Genomic DNA, 23,221 nt, shown 5'->3' with positions numbered 1-23,221 from the left:
TGGAATGGAATGGAATAGAATAGAATAATATTTAATGTAATTAAGTGGAATAGAATAGAATAATATTTAATGGAATTAAATGGAATAGAATAGAATATTATGGAATGGAATAGAATGGAATAGAATAGAATGGAGTGGAGTGGAGTGGAGTGAAGTGGAGTAGAGTATAGAGTATAGAGTGGAGTGGAGTGGAGTAGAATAATATTTAATTGAATTAAATGGGATAGAATGGAATAGGATAGGATATTCTTTATTGGCCAAGTGTGATTGGAAACACAAGGAATTTGTCTCCGGTGCATAAGCTCTCAGTGTGCATACAAACAACAAAGTAATATAATCATAAGACACCAACCGGAGAAGGATTAGAAAAGATGAGAAGGATAATAGTAATTATAATAATATATAACAGTTCGAAGAGAACGAAAAACAACTCACCCATATTTCCCAAAGAGAGAGACCGTTGTGCCCCCCACAGGGACTGCTTTCCCAGGTCCATAGATGTCCCATATTGTGAAGGCCACCTGAGCATTTCGGGGCAAATCTGGGTATTTAACTGGCAGTTTTAACCATTCATTCCAGCTGAGGAGAAAAAGTTAAGTTTCAGTTCAGATTCACAGTAGTCTAACCCTCCCTATAGTTTACCGCCTCAAAATCTGACTCCGTTACTGAGCCCCTTAACTATTAACACGATCAATCCATTTATTTTCCTTGACACTCGCCATAATGTTAATAACTATCTTGAGGAACCTTCTGGATGTGCTCTGAGACAGGGGTCTCCAACCTTGGCAACTTTGGCAGATTTTTTAAAATTATTTTTCCCTTCTACAACACCTTACAGTCATTACATCAACATTGTTATGTCATCATACCTGTACATGTATATAATATTTCGCTTCTATATTTACGCACTTTATACACAGTTCTATATATATTTAGAGCCGAGGTGGCGCAGTGGTTAGGGTGCAGTACTACAGGCCACTTCAGCTGACTGTTATCTGCAGTTCAGCGGTTCAAATCTCACCGGCTCAAGGTTGACTCAGCCTTCCATCCTTCCGAGGTGGGTGAAATGAGCGTGACCTGACAAAAGGGCGAACGACAAAACTGTGCCCGACTAAACCACGTCGCTGATGTCATCAACGCGGCGACAACAGCCAGCGCAGAGAAAGAAGGGCGCTTTAAATAGCGCGGAGAAAGAAAGCCGATTTAACTTAAGGTAGGGGTTAGGTTTAGGGTTAGGTTAAGGGTTAGGGTTAGGGTTAGGGTTAGGGTTAGGTTTAGGATTAGGTTAAGGGTTAGGTTTAGGGTTAGGTTTAGGATTAGGTTTAGGGTTAGGTTTAGGTTTAGGGGTTAAGTTTAGGTTTAGGGTTTACAGCGTGCTTCTTTCTCCGCGCTGTTGTTGCCCTGTTGATGACGTCAGCGACGCAGTTTAGTCGGGCGCGGTTTTGTCGTTCGCCCTTTTGTTGGTGAACCGAAATGAGGACCCAGACTGTGGGGGAGATATGCTGACTCTGTAAACTGCTTAGAGAGGGCTGAAAGCCCTATGAAGCGGTATATAAGTCTAACTGCTATTGCTATTGCTATATTTATATATATTATTTTTTGGCTTAATTAATTTTGTTCCTGTTTTGCAGCCATTTGTACCAATTGTTCCAAATTTCATAATATTCCGACTCTTCTTTATCTTTTAATTTCAGTGTTAATTTGTCCATCTCTGCACAATCCAAAGGTTGTTTTTTTTAATCACTAATTCCTCTGAGGGGGTATTATTTTGTTTCCAGCATTGGGCAAATGCTATTCTAGTTGTAGTTAGCAGATGTGTTAATATGTACTTAATTTTCTTTGTATATTTCCCTTTGATTATTCCCAGTAGAAAGATTTCGGGTTTGTATTTTATCTGTTCTCCTGTAATTTCTTGCACCCATTTCCCAATTTTTGTACAATATTTTTGTGTTTCCGGGCAGGTCCACCATATGTGATAATAAGTCCCTTGTACTTTTTTTACACTTCCAGCAGGTCGGCTTCATGTTTGGGTACATTTTAGCCAATCTTGTTGGTGATAAATGCCAACGATAAAACATTTTGTATATATTTTCTTTAAGTGCTGCTGATCGTGTTAGTTTATAATTTGTGTCCCAAATTCTTTCCCAATCCACTAGATCTATGCTGTAACCAAAGTTTTTGGGCCACGCTATCATGCCAACCTTGGCAACTTTAAAACTTGTGGACTTCAACTCCCAGAATTCCTCAGCCAGTCATGCATGTTGAAGTCCACCAGTCTTAAGGTCGGAGACCCCCTGCTCTGAAAGACACATCTAAGGTTTCCCCATCTGTTACAATTCCAAGAAAACCATATCGATACAGACATCAATCCTTCCATTCCCCACCATCCTGTCAGAGCTGAGGAAGCTTCTCGAATGAGAAGTGAAAAGTCTTCAAAGAAGAAACAGAAAGTCCAGTTGCCTCTTGAGAAAAAAAAAGGACCTTTGGGACAACCACGATCTGGAGGACTGAGAATCTCCATAAACATTTGAACTTGGTTTTTTTCTTTCAGACATTTCTTTTTTTAAAAAAAAAATTTTTTTTATCAATTTCATATATACATTCACAATTATATGATCTCATAACTGTTATTAATAATATGTATTTATAACAATTTTTTCCCTACAGTTGACAATATACTTGAAATTGCTTTCTTACCATCCCATAGATCCATCTTATCTTACAACGGTCCTACTTCTTCTTCCCTCCCTCTTTCCTTCCCTTGTTTCGTCTCTCCTACTCTCCTTCCTTCCCTTCCTCCTTCCCCCTTCCCTCCTTCTCTCCTTCCTTCCTTCCTTCCTTCCCTCCTTTCTTCTCTCCTTCCTTTCCCCCTTCCTTTCCTCCTTCCTTCCCCCCTTCCTTCTCTCCTACATTCCCTCCTTCCTTCTCTCCTTCTCTCCTTCCTTCCCTCCTTGCTTCCCTCCCTCCTTCCCTCCCTCCTTCCTACCCCCCTTTCTTCTCTCCTTCCTTCCTTCCTCCTCTCCTTTCCCTTCTCTCCTTCCCCTTCCTCCCCTTTACCCTTCCCCTCTTCTTCCCATTCCTCCCCTCTTTCCTACTCTTACATTCCCTCCCATTCTTCCTCTGCCTTTCCCTTTCTCCTATTCCTCTTGCAGACATTTCATTACCTAGGTAGGTGACATCATCAGTGATGTTCAGTCTAACCCAGATCTTAGGGGTTTCTTGCTGATATACCCCAAACCAGTCACAAATCATGATTGATGCCAGCAATTTTTTTTTTTTTGAAATTGCCATCAACCAGAAGGTTGCAAAACAACTATCAGGATATTTTTCTCGCGTGGAAAACTACTACTAATATTAACCCTGAGTCAGTATGATTAACCAAACTTTAATACGCATTACTTAAGGTAGAAGCAATTTATATGCTTATGTTTATTTTGTTTTTTAAATTATGCATTTACAAGATACATTTGTAAGCGTTCTAGCTTGCTTTTCAATAAAAAAAATGTGACAAAAGGAAACAACTTTAATGGCCTATATATAATCCTCTTTCCTGCTTACTGAACCAAGTCAGATATTTTGCCTCTCGGCTGACATTTCTGTTAATTAGAGTGATTGATTAATTCCATTAATGTATTTATTAGCGAAATTGGTTGATCGGGCTAATAAATAAATATTTTACATGAGGAAAAAGAGAAAGTCGAGTTGCCTCTTGAAAAAACCACCTTTGGGACAGTGGTGAAATTCAAATATTTTTACTACAGGTTCTGTGGACATGGCTTGGGGGGGGGGCGTGGAGTGGCTTGGGGGGGGACGTGGAGTGGCTTGGGGGCGTGGCAGGGGAAGGATACTGCAAAATCTCCATTCCTACCCCACTCTGGAGCCAGCCAGAGGTGGCATTTGCTGGTTCTCTGAACTACTCAAAATTTCTGCTTCCGGTTCTCCTTCTCTGAACTACTCAAACTTTCCGCTACCGGTTTGCCGAACTACTCAAAATTTCTGCTACTGGTTCTCCGAACTACTCAAAATTTCTGCTATTGGTTCTCCAAACTATTAAAAATTTCTGCTACCGGTTCTCTGAAGTACTCAAAATTTCTGCTACCGGTTCTCCAAACTATTCAAAATTTCCACTACCGGTTCTCTGGACTACTTGAAATTTCTGCTGCCGGTTCTCTGAATTACTCAAAATTTCCACTACCGGTTCTCTGGACTACTTGAAATTTCTGCTGCCGGTTCTCTGAATTACTCAAAATTCCCACTACCGGTTCTCTGGACTACTTGAAATTTCTGCTACCGGTTCTCTGAACTACTCAAAATTTCTGCTACCGGTTCTCCAGAACCTGCTGGATTTCACCCCTGCTTTGGGACAACCATAACTTGGATGACTGAGAATCTCCATAGACATCCAGATGAGATGCTTAGGATATGCACTACTGATCCCCAACCCAGAGGAGGACTTACTTCCACCTGGTGCTGAAAGCTTTGTAGGATGTCCGGACAGGGAGAGCAAGGGGCTTTCCTTCTGCAAACACCTGGCAGGTGACATAGAGGTCAGAACACGTTTCTTGATACAACCCGGAGAACCTCAGCATGGGGCTTTCCAAAACCGCTTTGTAGCTCTTCTGCTCTCTCTTCCCTTCCAAACTGCCTCTAAGTGGACCAAGCAGAAAAACAAAGGTTCGAGAAGAATATCATTATTACTGGAAATGAGAATGAGAATTGAGTTTGGTGTAGTTGGTTAAGGCACCAGGCTAGAAAGCAGGAGACTGTGAGTTCTAGCCCTAAGCATGAAAATTTGGCTGGGTGACTTTGGACCAATCACCAGGAGACAATGGGTTCTAGTCCCACCTTAGGCATGAAAGCTAACTGGGTGACTTTGGGCCAATCACCAGGAGACAGTGAGTTCTAGTCCCACCTTAGGCATGAAAGCTAACTGGGTGACTTTTGGCCAATCACCAAGAGACAGTGAGTTCTAGTCCCACCTTAGGCATGAAAGCTAACTGGGTGACTTTTGGCCAATCACCAAGAGACAGTGAGTTCTAGTCCCACCTTAGGCATGAAAGCTAACTGGGTGACTTTTGGCCAATCACCAAGAGACAGTGAGTTCTAGTCCCACCTTAGGCGTGAAAGGTGGCTTGGTGACTTTGGGCCAATCACCAGGAGACAGTGAGTTCTAGTCTCACCTTAGGCATGAAAGCTAACTGGGTGACTTTTGGCCAATCACCAGGAGACAGTGAGTTCTAGTCCCACCTTAGGCGGGAAAGGTGGCTAGGTGACTTTGGGCCAGTTACCAGGAGACAGTGAGTTCCAGTGCCACCTTAGGTGTGAAAGGTGGCTTGGTGACTTTTGGCCAATCACCAGGAGACAGTGAGTTCTAGTCCCACCTTAAGCGTGAAAGCTAGCTGGGTGACTTTGGGCCAATCACCAGGAGACAGAGATGCATCTTGTAGGACAGGACATATTGTAGTCAGGTATCCAGCAAGAGTAGAAAAGTGTCCCAAGTCATTGCAAAGAAGACCTCACCTCCCTCCCCAATTATTTGCAAAGCGGGGACCCCTCCTACTGTATCACGTCATTGCAAAGCATGGCCCCTCCTCCATCCCCAGTTATTCACAAGGCAAGGAACTCCCACCCCCCTCATTCCAGATCATTGCAAACCAAGGGACCCCCTCCTCCCTCCCCAGTTATATCCAAAGCAGGGAACCTCCTCCTGTCCCAATTAATTGCTAAGCAGGGACCCTCTCCCCCCTCCCCAGTTAGTTGCAAAGAAGGGACCCTCTTCCTGTCCCACTTAATTGCTAAGCAGGGACCCTCTCCTCCCTCCCCAGTTAACTCTAAAGCCGAGGCCCCTCCCTTCATCCCAGGTCATTGCAAAGCAGGGACCCTCTCCTCCCTCCCCAGTTATTTGCAAAGCAGGGACCCCTTCTCCTGTCCCAGTTACTTGCAAAGCAAGGACCCTCCTCCCTCCCAAATTAATTGCAAAGCCGGGCCCCCTCCTTTCATCCCAGGTCATTGCAAAGCAAGGACCCCCCTCCTGTCCCAATTAATTGCAAGGCAGGGATCCCTTCTCCCGTCCCAGTTATATCCATAGCAGGGACCCTCTCCTCCCTCCCCAGTTATTTGCAAAGCAGGGACCCCTCCTCCTGTCCCAGTTACTTGCAAAGCAAGGACCCTCCTCCCTCCCAAATTAATTGCAAAGCCGGGCCCCCTCCTTTCATCCCAGGTCATTGCAAAGCAAGGACCCCCCCTCCTGTCCCAATTAATTGCAAGGCAGGGATCCCTTCTCCCGTCCCAGTTATATCCATAGCAGGGACCCTCTCCTCCCTCCCCAGTTATTTGCAAAGCAGGGACCCCTCCTCCTGTCCCAGTTACTTGCAAAGCAAGGACCCTCCTCCCTCCCAAATTAATTGCAAAGCCGGGCCCCGTCCTTTCATCCCAGGTCATTGCAAAGCAAGGACCCCCCTCCTGTCCCAATTAATTGCAAGGCAGGGACCCTTCCTCCCGTCCCAGTTATATTCATAGCAGGGACCCTCCTCCCTCCCCAATTAATTGCAAAGCAGGGACCCCCTCCCCAAACTCTGAGCCCTGGGACAGGAGCAGTGCTCCTATTATCCTCCCCCACCCCCTTAAAAAAGGGGAGGACAGAGCATGCGCATCCTCGGGGGTGGGGTGGGGAGGGGGGGTCAACTCACATCTTCAGCTGCACGTTCAGGTCCAGCTCGCAGCTGTAGACATAGTAGAACTTCTCCGCTTCCCCCATGGCGGCTGGTGCGCCAACCCTCCCGCTGCTGTCTCTGTCATCGGCAAACCAGCTGATGCTTTCGCGCGACTCCCCTCCCTCCGCGCTCCGCCAGCCGTCCAATCCGCGGCTGGAGGCGCTCCCTGAGGCGCGCTCTGATTGGTGCGCGCGGGCGCCCCGCCCACCCTGGCGTACGAGGAAGGGCAACGAAACATCTTTCCTCGTTGCGGGGGTCGGCTTCCTTTTGCCCGACGCTAAGATGGCGGGAGGGGGGTTGTACGGAAGGGGCGCGTAGAGGAGCGGGGGGAATAAAGATGGCCGCGCCCATGGGAAATGGACCGAGATGGCAGCGCCCTGGGGTTTTGTTTTTCCGTACAAAAATGAGAAACTGACCAATCAATGCAGTTTAGTGCGGGGCGAGGTGGGGTTTTGTTTTCTTTTTGTCCGCGTTCTTTTTATTTTATTTATTTATTTACTATTTATTTATTACATTTATATGCTGCCCTTTTCCCCGAAGGGGACTCATTTTGTTTTCTAAGTTGGTTATATGAACTTTGCACTTCCAGAAACTGGAGCCCTCTGAAGCAGTGTTTTTTTCCCCCTTGTCTTTTTTAAAATAAATATCATTTGATTGAAAGTTGCAAGAGAAAAAAAAGAGAAAAATGGAATAAATACTCAAATAAAGCAAGAAGCGGGGGGGGGGGAATGAGGGGAAAAGTTAAAGTGCCAAAAGAAAAAAAGAAAAGAAAAATGGAATGGAACGGAAAAGATAAGAATGATAGATAGATAGATAGATAGATAGATAGATAGATAGATAGATAGATAGATAGATAGATAGATAGATAGATAATAGATAGATAGATAGATAGATAGATAGATAGATAGATAGATAGACAGACAGACAGACAGACAGACAGACAGACAGACAGACAGACAGACGGACGATAGATGATGGTTGGGTGGATGGATAGATGATAAGACATATAGAAATTGATATACATATAAGTTAGGGAGAGATGATATAGTAGAGTGGTGGATGAATGGATGGATAGGTAGGTAGATGACAGATGGATGGAGAGAGGATAGGTATAGATATAGAAATGGATATAGATATAGAGGATAGGGAGATACATGATAGAATGGAAGGAAGGATGGATGTTTAGAGATGATAGGTAGGTAGGTAGGTAGGTAGGTAGGTAGGTAGGTAGGTAGGTAGGTAGGTAGGTAGGTAGGTAGATACATACATACATACATACATACATACATACATAGATGATAGATAGATAGATGAGATAGGTAGGTAGGTAGGTAGATACATAGGTACATAAATAGATAGATAGATAGATAGATAGATAGATAGATAGATAGATAGATAGATAGATAGACAGACAGACAGACAGACAGACAGACAGACAGACAGACAGACAGACAGACAGACAGACAGACAGACAGAGATGATAGATAGATAGATAGATAGATAGATAGATAGATAGATAGATAGATGATAGATAGATAGATAGATAGATAGATAGATAGATAGATGATAGATAGATAGATAGATAGATAGATAGATAGATAGATAGATAGATAGATAGATAGATAGATAGATAGATAGATGATGGGTGAATGAATGGAAGGATGGATGGATGGATGGATGGATGGATAGACGATAGATTGAAAAATAGAAATTGATATACATATAAGATAGAAAGAGAGATGATATAGTAGAAGAGTTGATGGATGAATGGATGAATAGATATAGCGGATAGGGAGATAGGTGATAGAATGGAAGGATGGATGGAAGTTTGGAGAGATGATAGATAGATAGATAGATAGATAGATAGATAGATAGATAGATAGATAGATAGATAGATAGACAGACAGATAGACAGACAGACAGACAGACAGATCGATATAGAGCTAGATATAGATTTTATAGTCTAGCTTACAATCTTACAGAATCTCACAGGAAGCCCAAGGGCCAGGCCAAGAGAGGGTATAAATAACCCTCACTCTCCACTCCATGTGTTCAGCTGCACCAAGAGCTTAATGGTTCTGCCCCATTAAACCATCTTTCCAATCAGCCTCCATATTCCCAGCGTCTTTCTCCCCGCTTGGAACGGAACCAGATGGATATTACCTCCAACCGTGTTCATGTATGTATTCATTAATTAAATTTATTTGCCACATGCCTTAACCACAGGGTGATTCTGGGCAGCTTTAAACGATAAACAGGAATTTATAACGAAGCCGGACATGCCTGCAGACTTTTCATTCTGGAATATTAGCATTCTTACAAGACAAGCATTGTGTAGCCCATGAAGCAAATGATATTCTTCAACAAAGAAACAATTAATGACTTCTGTGATGGTGAAATATCTCGCCAAACGCAGCTTCCCTTGTTGAATAAATACATATTTCAGTGCAGGTTACAACATTTAATTGCTAAACACCCCTCAATGTTTAGGTAAGAGATAATGAATTCTCAGCTCTCCCTGCATGTGTGTTTTTTTTTATCGTTGAAATGCTAAAATCGCACCGTAATAGAAAAATGGAAGCAATGCTTAGGTTGTAAGTTCACAAATGCATTGTTACAGTCTCTGATTTCTTTCCCCCCCCCCCCCGCCAATGACAGGTTGCTCGCACGACATTGCCGAGCGTGGAACTTGAATGAAAAAAATATATATGGTGGGTATGCGTGACCCGTCAAAACCGCGGTAGACAAAACCGCGCTCGACGAAAGCGTGTAGCTGACGTCATCAACAGCGCGACGAAAAAAATTAAAAATAAATTAAATTGAAATTAAAATAAAATTAAAGCAAGCTGATTCACATAAAGGTAAGGGTTAGGGTTAGGGTTAGGGTTAGGGTTAGGGTTAGGGTTAGGGTTAGGGTTAGGGTTAGGGTTAGGGTTAGGGTTAGGGTTAGGGTTAGGTTAAGGGTTAGGGTTAGGTTTAGGGTTACGTTAAGCGTTAGAGTTAGGTTTAGCGTTAGGTTAAGGGTTAGTGTTAGGTTTAGCGCTAGGTTAAGTGTTAGGTTTAGGGTTAGGTTTAGGGTTAGGTTAAGGGTTAGGTTTAGGGTTAGGTTTAGGGTTAGGTTTGGGGGGGTTAGGGTAAGGTTTTCGCTTTAATTTTAAATTTACCGCTCACAGCGCGATGTTTTCATCGCGCTGTGATGACGTCACGTACGCGCTTTCGTCGAGCGCGCTTTTGTCTACCGCGGTTTTGTGGTGGAACCGGTGGGTATGAATTGCTATTCAAATATTTGCTTTGCTTAGAAAAACATACAAGAAGTAAAGAGAATCTTAAGGGAGGTAAGAAGGTGGGGAAATTTAAGCAAGCCTTATATCAGGTGAGGGACACAGTGGCTCAGTGGCTAAGATGCTGAGCTTGTCGATCAGAAAGGTCGGCAGTTTGGCGGTTTGAATCCCCAGCGCCGCGTAATGGAATGAGCTCCCATTCCTTGTCCCAGCTTCTGCCAACCTAGCAGTTCAAAAGGATGTAAAAATGCAAGTAGAAAAATAGGAACCACCTTTGGTGGGAAGGTAACAGCGTTCCGTGCGCCTTCAGCATTTAGTCATGCTGGCCACATGACCATGGAGACGTCTTTGGACAGCCCTGGTTCTTCTGCTTTGAAACCGAGATGAGCACCGCCCCCTAGAGTCGGGAATGACCAGCACATATGTGCGAAGGGAACCTTTATCTTTACCTATGTCAGGTGGGAAGGAGGGAAAATTTTTGGGGGAGTGAAGCTGCGTTGAATGTTTTTGAGGAAGATGAATCAGTTTAGGAAGGCTCTGCCATACACATATGGGTGGGATCCGATTATTCGGGATTCTTCCTTCCATCCTCTCTTCCTCCCTTCTTTCTTTCTTTTCTTCCTTCCTCTTTTCTCCTTCCTACTTTATCTTCCTCCCTCCCTTCTTTCCTTCCTTTTTTCTTTTCCCTTCTTCCTTTCCCTTCCTTCTTTCTCCCTCCTTCATCCCTGCTTCCTGCCACCTTTCCTCTCCTCTAACCTTCCTCCCTCCCTCTCTCCTTCCTCTTTCATTTTTCTTTGTTTCTTCCTTCCTTCCTCCCTGCCTTCCTTCATTCTTTCTCCTTCATTCCTTCATTATTTCATTTTATTTATTTCTTGATCTTCCCTCCCTCCTTCTTTCTCCTTCCCTCCTTCCTCCTTCCTCTCTCCCTCTTCTCTCTCTCTCTCTTTCTTTCACTTTCCTTTCCCTTCCTTCTTTCTCCTTCCTCCCTCCTCCCTCTCTCCCTCCTCTCTCACTTTCTTTCTTTCTTTCTCCTTCCTTTTCTTTTCTTTTTATTTATTTCTTGCTCCTCCATCCCTTCTTTCCTTTCTTTCCTTCCTTCCCCCCTCTCTCCCTCCTCTCTCTCTTTCTTTCTTTCTTTCTTTCTTTCTTTCTCCTTCCTTTTCTTTTCTTTTTATTTATTTGTTGCTCCTCCCTCCCTTCTTTCCTTTCTTTCCTTCCTCCTCCCTCCTCCCTCTCTCCCTCCTCTCTCACTTTCTTTCTTTCTTTCTACTTCCTTTTCTTTTTATTTATTTCTTGCTCCTCCCTCCCTTCTTTCCTTCCTTTCCTTCTTTCTCCTTCCTTCCTCCTCCCTCTCTCCCACCTCTCTCTCTCCCTCCTCTCTCTTTCTTTCCTTCCTTCTTTATCTTTCCTTCCTTTTCCTTTCCTTTTATTTATTTCTTGCTCCTCCCTCCGTTCTTTCCTTCCTCTTTCATTTTTCTTTGTTCCTTCCTTCCTCCCTCCCTGCCTTCCTTCATTCTTTCTCCTTCACTCCTTCTTTATTTCATTTTATTTATTTCTTGATCTTCTCTCCTTCCTTCTTTCTCCTTCCCTCCTTCCTCTCTCCCTCCTCTCTCACTTTCTTTCTTTCTTTCTTTCTCCTTCCTTTTCTTTTTATTTATTTCTTGCTCCTCCCTCCCTTCTTTCCTTCCTTTCCTTCTTTCTCCTTCCTTCCTCCTCCCTCTCTCCCTCCTCCCCCTCTCCGTCTTCTCTCTTTCTTTCTTTCCTTCTTTCTCTTTCCTTCCTTTTCCTTTCCTTTTATTTATTTCTTGCTCCTCCCTCCTTTCTTTCTTTCCTTTCCCTTCCTTCTTTCTCCCTCCTCCATCCCTCTCTACTCTCCCTCCCTCCTTTATTTATATTTATTTATTTGGAAGATCTACATTGCTGCCATTCTTCTGACCAGCTCTGGGTGGCTCCCCATCAAAAGTTAAAAACAGCTACGTTAGATATTTCAGGGACGCTAATGTGCAAAACCATTTGAACACGTCCACAGTTCCGCATTCTCTCTCCCCTCCTGAAAACAAGAAAAAGAGTATAACTTGCCCTGAATTTATTTGGCCTTTTACATAAAGCTTCAGACCATTTGTAGGGGTATCCAAGTGTGCATTTGGAAAGCAAAGTCGGCAGTTGATGCCATTAAATCAAGAATCTGCAGCTCCCTCTTGATCTATTTCGGCTGTGAAAATGTCTCTCCTTCCCAGATAATCTGTAACTCTCTTCAAAGCCGCAAGTGGGGTTTCTACATTTGTAGAAAGCATGTTTATCTCTGGTGATAAATTGATACAGATTTGCGCATACAAATGTTCGGATGGCTCGAGATAACGAGGCAAGCATTTTATATCTCCATCAAGGGTGACATTAATATCATCAGGATATTTTACCCCATCAGACAGTTTTACACCTTCCAAACATCGGGTCGGTGCAATATTTTATAAAATATAAAGCTGGCCTTTTTTCTCAGGTTGGTTTCAAGACTATCCATCAAGAAGAGTAAAAGATTTCAATCAAAAGTTTATCTCTGGAAGAAAGTCTTCCATCAGCTTGGTGGCTTTTTCACTCCCTCTTATTCTTTCTCTTTTATTCATACATATATAGTGTACATCAAGGGACATGGTGGCTCAGTGGCTAAGGCGCTGAGCTTGTCAATCAGAAAGTTTGGCGGTTCGAATCCCTAGGGCCATGAAACGGAGTGAGCTCCCGTTACTCGTCCCAGCTTCTCCCAACCTAGCAGTTCGAAAGCATGTAAAAAATGCAAGTGGAAAAATAGGAACCACCTTTGGTGGGAAGGTAACAGCATTCAGCGCTTAGTCATGCCAGCCACATGACCATGGATACATCTTTGGACAGCACTGGCTCTTCGTCTTAGAAACGGAGATGAGCACCAATGCCCCCTAGAGTCGGGAACGATTAACACATATATGTGAAGGGGAACCTTTAGCTTTACCTTAGAGTTTACATCAGGAAGATTTCTTTTGCGTCTCATTATACCAAAGAAGAAAGGCCCAACCTATCCTCTAAAGGACCTCAGGGCAGGACAAGAAGCAATGGGTGGAAACTAACCAAGGAGAGAAGCAACCTAGAACTAAGAAAATTCCTGACAGTGAGAACAATTAACCAGTGGAAGGATTTGCCTCCAGAAGCTCTGAATTACTGTAACGCGCTCTACATGGGGCTGCCCTTGAAGAGTGTTCGAAGACTTCAGTTAGTCCAGAATGTAGCCGCGCGAGCGATTGTGGGTGCACCCAGGTACACCCACGTTACACCTATCCTCCGCGAGCTACACTGGCTACCCATTAGTCTCCGGACTCGCTTCAAGGTGCTGGTTGTTACCTATAAAGCCCTACATGGCATCGGACCTGGGTACCTGAGAGACCGCCTCCTGCCGATTACCTCCCTTAGACCGATTAGATCTCAGACGTTAGGTCTCCTCCGGATTCCATCTGCCACCCAATGTCGGCTGGCGACTCCCCGGGGGAGAGCCTTCTCTGTCGCAGCTCCAGCCCTCTGGAATGACCTCCCCGTGGAGATCCGGACCCTTACTACCCTCCCGGCCTTCCGCAAAGCCACCAAGTCCTGGCTGCTCCAGCAGGCCGGGGGGCTTGTGAAACATCCAGCCCCACGGAAACTGTGAATGTTGCGTTTTTTTAAAGTGTTGTCTTTGTCTATTTATCCCCCTTCCCTTGTCTATTGTGAGCCGCCCGGAGTCCTTCAGAAGCCTACTGCTTCCTTTCTCTGTCTATTGGCTCATCACAAGAGACCATCACAATAGAAAGCCATTATTTTTACTGTTGCCTTTGTTACATTTGTGTTGTATTTGTGCTGATAAATAAATAAATATCTATCTATATATCTATATATCTATATATCTATCTGTATCTATCTCTATCTCTATCTCTCTATCTCTATCTATCTATCTATCTATCTATCTATCTATCTATCTATCAATCTATCAATCTATCAATCTATCAATCTATCTATCTATCTATCTATCTATCTATCTATCTATCTATCTATCTATCTATCTATCTATCTATCTATCTATCTATTGCATTTGTGCTGATAAATAAATAAAAGGAGACTAGTATAGATCTATTTCAAGCTATTTAGCTCTCATCAGCTAGCCATACCCTTACTGGGAATCGAACCTGGGCGGTATTACATATCAGGCAGTTATGTTAGCCACTAAGCCACAGGATCTCTTCCTTTAGCAGCTAGGCCAGGGAAATAGGTATGAACTGTGTCACAACCCCTGGTATGTCCATATATATATATATATACCATTACCCCACCCACCTCCACCCAGATGACACCCACCCACTATCACCAATACACCATGACCCCCGCCCTCAGCCACACCCCCACTCAGTGTCATCATAGCCTTTTTCCTGGTTAGCCGCATCCGAGCAAAAGAGTTACATCAGAGTAGGCAGTTGCGCTCAGGTAGAAGAGCCACATGCAGCTACAGGCTCAATCGACATCAGAGAGGCAACATAGCAATAGCAATAGCAGTTAGACTTATATACCGCTTCATAGGGCTTTCAGCCCTCTCTAAGCAGTTTGCAGAGTCAGCATATTGCCCCCAACAATCCGGGTCCTCATTTCACCCACCTCGGAAGGATGGAAGGCTGAGTCAACCTTTGAGCCGGTGAGATTAGAACCGCTGAACTGCAGATAACAGTCAGCTGAAGTGGCCTGCAGTACTGCACCCTAACCACTGCTCCACCTCGGCTCAACGTGGCAGCATTAGTGGCGTGTAAGCATGGCCGAGTGGGCATGGTGATGGACAGGGTCCTCCTGGATGGCAGCCTGAGGGCTGACACAAGTACTGACATTCAAACATCAAAATATCGGGACGGTCCAGCAAAATTCCAGATGGCCGGCTGCTCTTTTTATGTATTCTGAAGATGGGGAATGGAAAGAATTTTTTTTTGGGGGGGGGGTTATACGTTTGGGTGAGAAGAGCATTTCAGAGGGTGCCTTCTCCCCCAGAAAAGATGGGGTTCCATACCCCCCCCCAGGTCCCTGATGGCTTTTGTAAAGCTAATGTCATGAGAAAATTCAAATTACATGGCTTAACATTGATTTAGACCTCCTGTATCTAATCATCTCAATTGGGTTTTCAGTTCCTAATCCAAGTCATTAATCTCCCACGCATGCCTTCACTTATTATCCAGAGTTCTGTATTATTCTGTGAGCTGTAAAGAAGAAAAAAAAGGCTAAGAAGGTTGACAGTTAACAGAACGTTTTCTTAAGGGTCTCTGGGAGAGGAAGAGGAGGAGGAAGAGGAGGAGGAGGAGGAAGAAGAGGAAGAAAGAAGGAGGAGAGGAGAGAAGGGAGAGGAAGAATAAGAGGAAGGGAGGAGGAGAAAGAAGAAGAGGAAGAATAAGAGGAAGGGAGGAGGAGAAAGAAGAAGAGGAAGAGAAGATGAGAGAGGAGGAGGAGGAGGAAGGAGAAGAAAGAAGAGGAAGGAGGAAGAGGAGGAGGAGGAAGGTGAGGAAGAAGAAAGGAGGAAGAAAGAAGAAGTAGGAGGGGGAGGAAGGAGGGGAGAAAGGAGGAGGAAGAAGAAGAGGAAGAAAGGAGGAGGAGGAGAAAGGGGAGGAAGAAAAAAGGAAGAAAGAAGGAGGAGAGGAGAGAAGGGAGAGGAAGAATAAGAGGAAGAGAGGAGGAGAAAGAAGAAGAGGAAGAGAAGATGAGAGAGGAGGAGGAGGAAAGAGAAGGAAGAAGAGGAAGGAGGAAGAGGAGGAGTAGGAAGGTGAGGAAGAAGAAAGGAGGAAGAAAGAAGAAGTAGGAGGGGGAGGAAGGAGGGGAGGAAGGAGGAGGAAGAAGAAGAAAAGAGAGGAGGTAGAAAAGAGAAGAAGAGGAGAGGAGGAAAAAGAGGAGGAAGAAAGAAGGAGAAGAGGGAGAGGAGGAAGAGGACGAGGAAGAAGAGGGAGGAGGAGGAAGTAGAGGAAGCAGGAGGAGGAGGAAGAGGGAGGAGGAAGAAAAAGAGGAGGAGGAGGAAGAAGAAGGGGAAGTATTTATACATTATTTATACATTATTTATTCTACTCACCTATTTATTTAAAACATTGATAAAGCCACCCATTTTCTCACCACTCTGGGTGGCCCCCAATCAAAAGTGAAAACTGCATGAAAGCCACACGAAAGCTCTAAACCCCAAATGCATTAAGAAAGTCATGTTTGCGCTTTTGCGCACCACCCTAGGCACAATTTTTGCAGGCAAGAAATATTTTCGAAGCGCACGCTGATAAACTTCCAAAATCTGAGGTCCATTCAGTCAACAAAAGCATTCAAACACCCTCCGGTTTGAAAAGGAATTTGCGATGGGTTTTTATCCAGCAGTCTTTGGGTGCCAGTTCACAAAACAATTCCCTTTTTTTTTCCCCTCTCCCTCCTCCCTTCTTACCTCATTTAATTATTTATCGTCTGTAATCCTCGCCCCTGAGAAGAGACGGGAGGAACTGGGGAGTGGGGTGGGGGAAATGGAGAGCTTCAAAGCTTTTTAATTTTCATCAGCGCAAGTACTAGAAGCAGTAGTAAACTCATTAAGATGATTTTTAAGAAGTATATTAATTTGGAAAAGGGATTGAGAGGCAGGCATCTTTAAAGGAGTCCTTTCCTGCTACTTGGCTCGGCAAAATAAATAAATAAACCAACGGCAAATTTCACGGGTTGAAATGCCAGTTTTGTACACGCTTGAAAAACTAATGCACTAATTAAAAATCAGCCCAATAATCTTATTCCATTAAGTCATCCATATACCAAAAGATTTCTGGAAGGCATATTCAGGTATCGACCACGAGATGGAGACAAAGCACAAGAATTGGGAACTTTTCCGCCCAACATTGATGTAAAGTTTAAAAAACAAATGCGTTTGTGAGGGAGGAAACGGGGTAGGTATTTTTAAAACTGAGCCACTAAGGAAGGGGAAAGAGAGTCACCTGAACACAGAAGTACGAAAGCTCTTTGTTAATTTGCTTTAAACTTCAAAAGAACAAAGGACATCTTGAAAAACATTCCTGATTAGACGGAAACAAATTTATGAGGCATTTCCTAGTCATCCCAGTGCAGACGCAAATGCGTATCTTGAATTTATACTCCGCTCTCTGAATTGCAAGTCTCTGTTTACTCCACGTGGGAGACGTTGGTGTTAATTCAAACAGTATTCTATATGATCTGATATTATATCCCAGAGATGGCTAGCCTTTTTGTCGAGGCGGGCCAAAATTAGGGGGAGCATAAGTGGGTCATGCATACGTGTGCCCACGCCACGGGTGAGTTCCTGCCAGTTCTACCCTCTTCTATAGAAGAGATTCCACAAATCTACAGTGCCGTTTAGAACCGGTTCCAGCTCCCTCCCCCCGCCTCTCCGCACATCATCAAGATGAAGAGCGAGAGGAGGAATTCTGGGAGTTGAAGTCCACAAGTCTTAAAGCTGTCAAGTTTGAACACCCCTGGGTTTTTTTTCTCTAAAGGGTTAGGGGCGCAAGGGTCTTGTAACTTGACAGCTTTAAGACTTGCGTGCTTCAAATGCCAGAGTTCCTGAGCCAACATTTTGGTTGCTAAGCAACAGCATTGTTAAGTGAGTTTCACCACATTTTACAAGTTGGCCATGCCCACCCAGTCACATGACTGCCAAACCACTCCCACCCAGTCACATGGCCGGCAAGCCACTCCCACAAAGCAGGCCCTACCTACAGAAGAGGTTCTAAAAATTTTTGAAACCCACCACTGACCCACACCCATAATGCAATAACCTCCCCCTTGCAAATGCGCTCAAACTCTCCCCCCCCCGTGCATGTACACAGGCCTCAATGAAGCCTCCGGACTTCGGGGAGGCGCGTTGAGCTGTTTTTTTGCCATCTGCAGGCTTCAGGAAAGTCTCCTGAAGCCTCCAGCGGGAGAAAAACAGCCCTACGGGCAACCCAAAACTTTGTTTCCGAACTTCCGGTCTGGGCTGTCTTTCGTCCTTCTCAGGCTTCAGGGAGGCCTCCTGAAGCCTCCGGAGGCTGAAAAACAGCCGAAATTCAAGCCCCAAAAGCAGCTGGTCAGCACACTGGAGCTGAAAGGGCAACGCCTCACGTGCCCTCAAAAATGGCTCCATGCATGCTGTAGGTTCACCATGATGGCTATATCCCTTTGTTGCATCCAAAAATTTAGGAGTTCGTCTTCGGGCCAGACAGAAGACTAGAAGTTACAAGACTGTGAGTTCTATTGTTGCTGTAGGAATGAAAGCCAGTTGTGTGACCTTACTCCAATCGCCAGGAGAAAATGATTTATAATCTCGCCTTAGACCTCAAAACCAGCAGGGTGGCTTTGGGCCAATCACCCGGAGCAGTGGTGGGAGCCACTTTGTCTTACCACCGGTTTGCAACTGTGAGCGTGCACGTGTTTTCCATGCATGCGTGCGGCCTTCCACGCAGGTGCTTTGCTCGTACATGCAGCATACATGCATGCACACAGCATCAAAAATGAGGTTACATGGGATGTTTTAGAGCTGGGGCGGGTAGACGGACCCACTCACAGTTCAGCGCTACCAGTTCGGGCGAACTGGTCTGAAACAGTTCTGAATACCACCTCTGACCGGGAGACTGTGAGTTCTAGTCCTGCCTTAGGCATGAAAACTGGCTGGGTGACTTTGGGCCAATCACCAGGAGATTGTGAATTGTAATCCCACTTTAGGCGCAAAAGCTGGTCATGTGATTTTGGGCCAATCATTTTCTTTTAGTTCAACTCACGTTACAGGGTCGTTGTGGGAAAAATTAAGAGGAGAAAGGAGCATTAGGTGGCCTTGGGTTATTTATAAAATAATAATGAAGGTGGAATTTAAAACAAATATCAGTTAAATCAATTTGAATGGGGATTATAATAAAGTCTTTAGAAACTGTCTTTAATTTTGAGCTTCTGCTTGGGACAGATATTCTCATTCATTCCATCACTTTGACTCACCTAGACAAGCTCATATATGTATACAGTTAAGATATTTAATTTAAAACTAGAACAGTAAAGTGTGTAATGGGCCAGAGCACACAGTTGTAATTGATTAGTTGGAGAGGGCAGGTTTCTGTATGAGGCAACCTACGTTAGGATTGGTTGCTGGGTGTGAAGGGGGAGTTTCCCATTTTTCCCGCCTTTTTCATTGGTGTGCTCTGTATACTGTTCTGAAAATTACCTCATGGTTTACCTCATGATGTAATGATATGCCTGACTATCTTGTTTGCTGTATGTATAGATGTAAAATATTGTTATTCATATAAAATGATGTTTGTGTCGGCGTCTCTGATTCCAGTTGGACAATGGCTTCACAATTCCCTGATATATACATATATGTGCATATACGTATACATATAACATATAGATATGTGTTGTGGCCCAGCAGGAGCTGTTGGAGCTGCCACCAGACTCCGACAGGGAGGAGCCCTATGAGTCGGCCCTGGAGGATGTGGAGGACCCTGGACAGGGTTCTGACTCTGAGCAGGACGCAGAGAGACTGGTTGGCCACCAGGTGGCTCCTGAGCCTTGGATCAGTGGGGAGGAGAAAAGGGAGAGTGATCCAGAAACCAACTGTGAGTTGTTCCGGGATGCACGCCATCGAAGAGCTACTTGGCGTCAAGAACAATTATGTAATTACAGGAGGTTATTATGCTCAGCTGATGGTCATTAGGCTCCTCTCCATACTATAAAAAAGACTGCTTGTGCCACGCCCTTCTTGCAGAAGTCAACGCTTTGACTAAAGAGAAACTAACTTGGCAGGCTGGATTGCTGCCGAGGTTTGTCTGAATTGCTGCCAAGGTTTGTTGGACTTGCTACCAAGGTCCTTATCTGTTTCTTTACTTGGCTTTCAGCCACTGAGAGTCTGGTCTTGCTATTAAAGGACATTCTCATTAACTGTGTCTCGGCTTTCGTTACTGGACGGAGGAGGGGGTCAGAACACATATGGATATGGATATGGAAATGGGCTGGTCACATAGCAAGAGGAACTGATGGTAAGTAGACCAAGTAGAATGGATCCCACTTGATCAAAAGCTTCCATGAAAGAGACCTAAAACAAGATGGAGCGACGACATTAACAAGTATGATGGGCCCAATTGACAAAAGAAAACCTAGGACCATAATGGTCGGAAACACACAGAAATCTTCATCCCACAGTGGACAAGACAATGGCTAACATGATGACGATAATACATATACAACTGAAATAGAAAACGGACTGGTAACATGGCAATAGGAATGGAGGGGAGGTGGACCAAAGCAATCATAGAATGGATCCCCTTTGATCAAAAGTGTCTACGGAAGAGACCTAAAACAAGATGGATCGACAACATCAGGACATATGTTGGACCCAGTTCAGAAAAGAAAGCTAAGGGTTAGCTGAGCTGAGGTGGCGCAGTGGTTAGAGTGCAGTACTGCAGGCTACTTCAGCTGACTGCTGGCTGCAGTTCAAATCTCATTGGCTCAAGGTTGACTCGGGCTTCCATCCTTCCGAGGTGGGTAAAATGAAGACCCAGATTGTTGGGGGCAAGAGGCTGACTCTGTAAAACCGCTTAGAGAGGGCTATAAAAGCACTATGAAGTGGTATATAAGTTTAAGTGCTAGTGCCATTCCTTATCTTTCTTCCTTCCTTCCTTCCTTCCTTCCTTCCTTCCTTCCTTCCTTCCTTCCTTCTTACCTACCTACCTACCTTGCCATGGTGGTGCAATGATTAGAATGTTGTACTGCAGGCCAACTCTGCCCACTGTCTGGAGTTCGAGCCTGACTATTTCAAGGTTGACTCGGCCTTCCATCCTTCCGAGGTGGGTAAAATGTGGACCCAGATTGTTGGGGGCAAGAGGCTGACTCTTTAAAACCCTTAGAGTGGGCTATAAAGACACTATGAAGTGATATAAAAGTCTAAGGGCTATCGCTGAGGACCATCTTCTTTGGAAACACGAAAAAGAGCCTTCATCCTGCAGTTGATAGACAATGGATAAATGATGATGATGATATATATGATATATATCCATATCCATATACTAATGCCTTGACCCAAATCAATCCATTTTTGTTGTAGAATGAAGATTGCAAAACATCCTTTCCAGTTGAAAATATTTGGCACTGCGCTATTGCCATTTCTGAAGCTGGATATTTCAGTACCTAGAGGATGAACTGAAGAGAAGAAATGACTGGAGGATACATGTGACATTTGGAGTGCATTTGATGGGGATCTCATAGCACGTTTTATTTGTAAATTTATCCTCCAGAGATTGTCACTTTATCTCTAGTCATCTCATTCTGTGGGATCCCGACTCTCTCTTAAAAAATAAAGCTGGATTTTTGACTGTTGCACTAATTTTATTTGGACATTTAACCAGATTCGGATGCTGCAAATCAAGGATATATTTTAATTTATTTTATTTAGTTTGTCAAACATATACAAGATCAGAGGTATACGTTGAAACATGGACATGGGCAAAGGAAATGAGTACAAATAAATGGGGACAGTAGGACAAGGACGGAAGGCACGCTGGTGCATTTAAGCATGCCCCCTTTAGGGACCTCTTAGGAATGGGGTGAGGTCCACAGTAGACAGTTTAAGGTTGAAGCTGTGGGGGGTTTGAGGATGTAACAACGGAGTCAGGTAGAGCATTCCAGGCATTGACCACTCTCTTGCTGAAGTCGTATTTTCTGCAATCGAGTTTGGAGCAACTTTTCTTGAGTTCGTATCTACTGTTTGCCTGTGTATTATTGAGGTTGAAGCTGAAGTAGTTATTGACAAATAGGATGCTGTAGCAGACAATTTTGTGTACTACACTTAGGTCAGACATTAATCGCCGTAGTTCCAGGTTGTCCAAGCCCAAATTTGTGATGTCAAAATCAACCGGCAAAAGCGCGATGACAATAAAATTGAAAAAAAAAAATTAGGGTTAGGGTTACAACGTATGCGCGATTTTGTTGGCGCACATTTGTCGGTGCGCTATTGTCGAAAATCAATTAGCGATTTTGACGTCGCGGTTTTGTCATCGCGGTTTTGTCGGTGTGCATATGTCTATCGTGCATTTGTCAGTGAACTGAGAAGGATACTGCAAAATCCCCATTCCCTCCCGATCAGCTGGGACTCGGGAGGCAGAGAATAGATGGGGGTGAGGCCAGCCAGAGGTGGTTTTTACCGGTTCTCCGGAGTACTCAAAATTTCCACTACCGATTCTCCAGAACTGGTCAGAACCTTCTGAATACCACCTCTGGCATCAGGTGTAGGATGAAGGCGGAGGTTCATTCTCTAAGTTTGTGGGTTGGTTTCTGAACATTTTGTTACCGGTTTAGGTAACATCTTCAATGGAATTTAGGGAATGTCAGTTTTGGTGTTCTTCTACTTATAAGGGCTTCATGGGGTCCATAGGTCTTGTGATGAGGAGGTCATGTCAGGTAAGGGCGTTGTGGTGGGTCAGGTGTGGGTCACATCAGGTGAGGGTCTTGGGATGTGTCATAATGGATCAGGCGTGGATGATATCAGGTGAAGGTTTTGTGATGGGTGTGATCAGGGTTGGGATTTAAACTTTTTATTACCAGTTCTGTGGGCATGGTGTGGCTTGGTGGATGTGACTTGGTGGGCATAGCAGGGGAAGGATACTGTAAAATCTCCATTTCCACCCCACTTCAGGGGAAGGATACTGCAAAATCCCCATTCCCTCCTGATCAGCTGGGACTCAGGAGGCAGAGAAGAGATGGGGGCGGGGCCAGCTAGAGGTGGTTTTTACCAGTTCTCTGAACTACTCAAAATTTCCGCTACTGGTTCTCTCAGAACCTGCTGAATACAACCTCTGGGTGTGATGGGTCAGGTGTGGGTCACATCAGGTGAGAGTCTTGTGGTGGGTCTTGTGAGGGGTCAGGGGTGGGTCACGTCAAATGAGGAACTGGTGATGGAGTGGTCACAGTAGATGAGGGTAATTAGGAGGTAAAATGCTGCTTGGGGATGTTGCATGAGTTAGTTGAGGATCAGTGCTGTCACTGGTTGGTTGTTCAGTTGATTTGAATTTTTGGGTTCATTGTGTCAGTGTTCCAAATAGCACCCAAAATTAAATCAGAGTCCAAGGCAAAGTATTGCTCAAAGTTCCAATTTATTAAGAGAGCAATATTGGCACAACTGGGAAAACCCGAATCTGAAAGCTTCCCAGTTTTCCCCACCCAGTTGAAAGTTCAAGATCTTGCCCCCAC

At 44.4% G+C, this 23,221-nt stretch overlaps 1 protein-coding gene across 1 annotated transcript in view; it reads right to left on the bottom strand.

Moving 5' to 3' along the window:
* PIK3C3 (phosphatidylinositol 3-kinase catalytic subunit type 3) overlaps window positions 1-6,804 on the bottom strand; it is a 137,480-nt gene extending 130,676 nt beyond the window's left edge. The window contains 3 exon segments of the mRNA XM_087715273.1: window positions 436-579; window positions 4,459-4,647; window positions 6,690-6,804. Of these exon segments, the coding sequence (XP_087571399.1) occupies window positions 436-579; window positions 4,459-4,647; window positions 6,690-6,757 (401 nt within the window). The 5' untranslated portion in view covers window positions 6,758-6,804.
* Between the last annotated feature and the right edge of the window lie 16,417 nt (window positions 6,805-23,221).

Source organism: Thamnophis sirtalis, unplaced genomic scaffold (assembly GCF_051295495.1).
Source record: "Thamnophis sirtalis isolate CommonGarterSnake01/CBP01778 unplaced genomic scaffold, rThaSir2_p1.2 scaffold_5, whole genome shotgun sequence".
NCBI classification, from domain to species: domain Eukaryota; kingdom Metazoa; phylum Chordata; class Lepidosauria; order Squamata; family Natricidae; genus Thamnophis; species Thamnophis sirtalis.
This window is presented reverse-complemented; position numbering and strand designations above follow the sequence as displayed.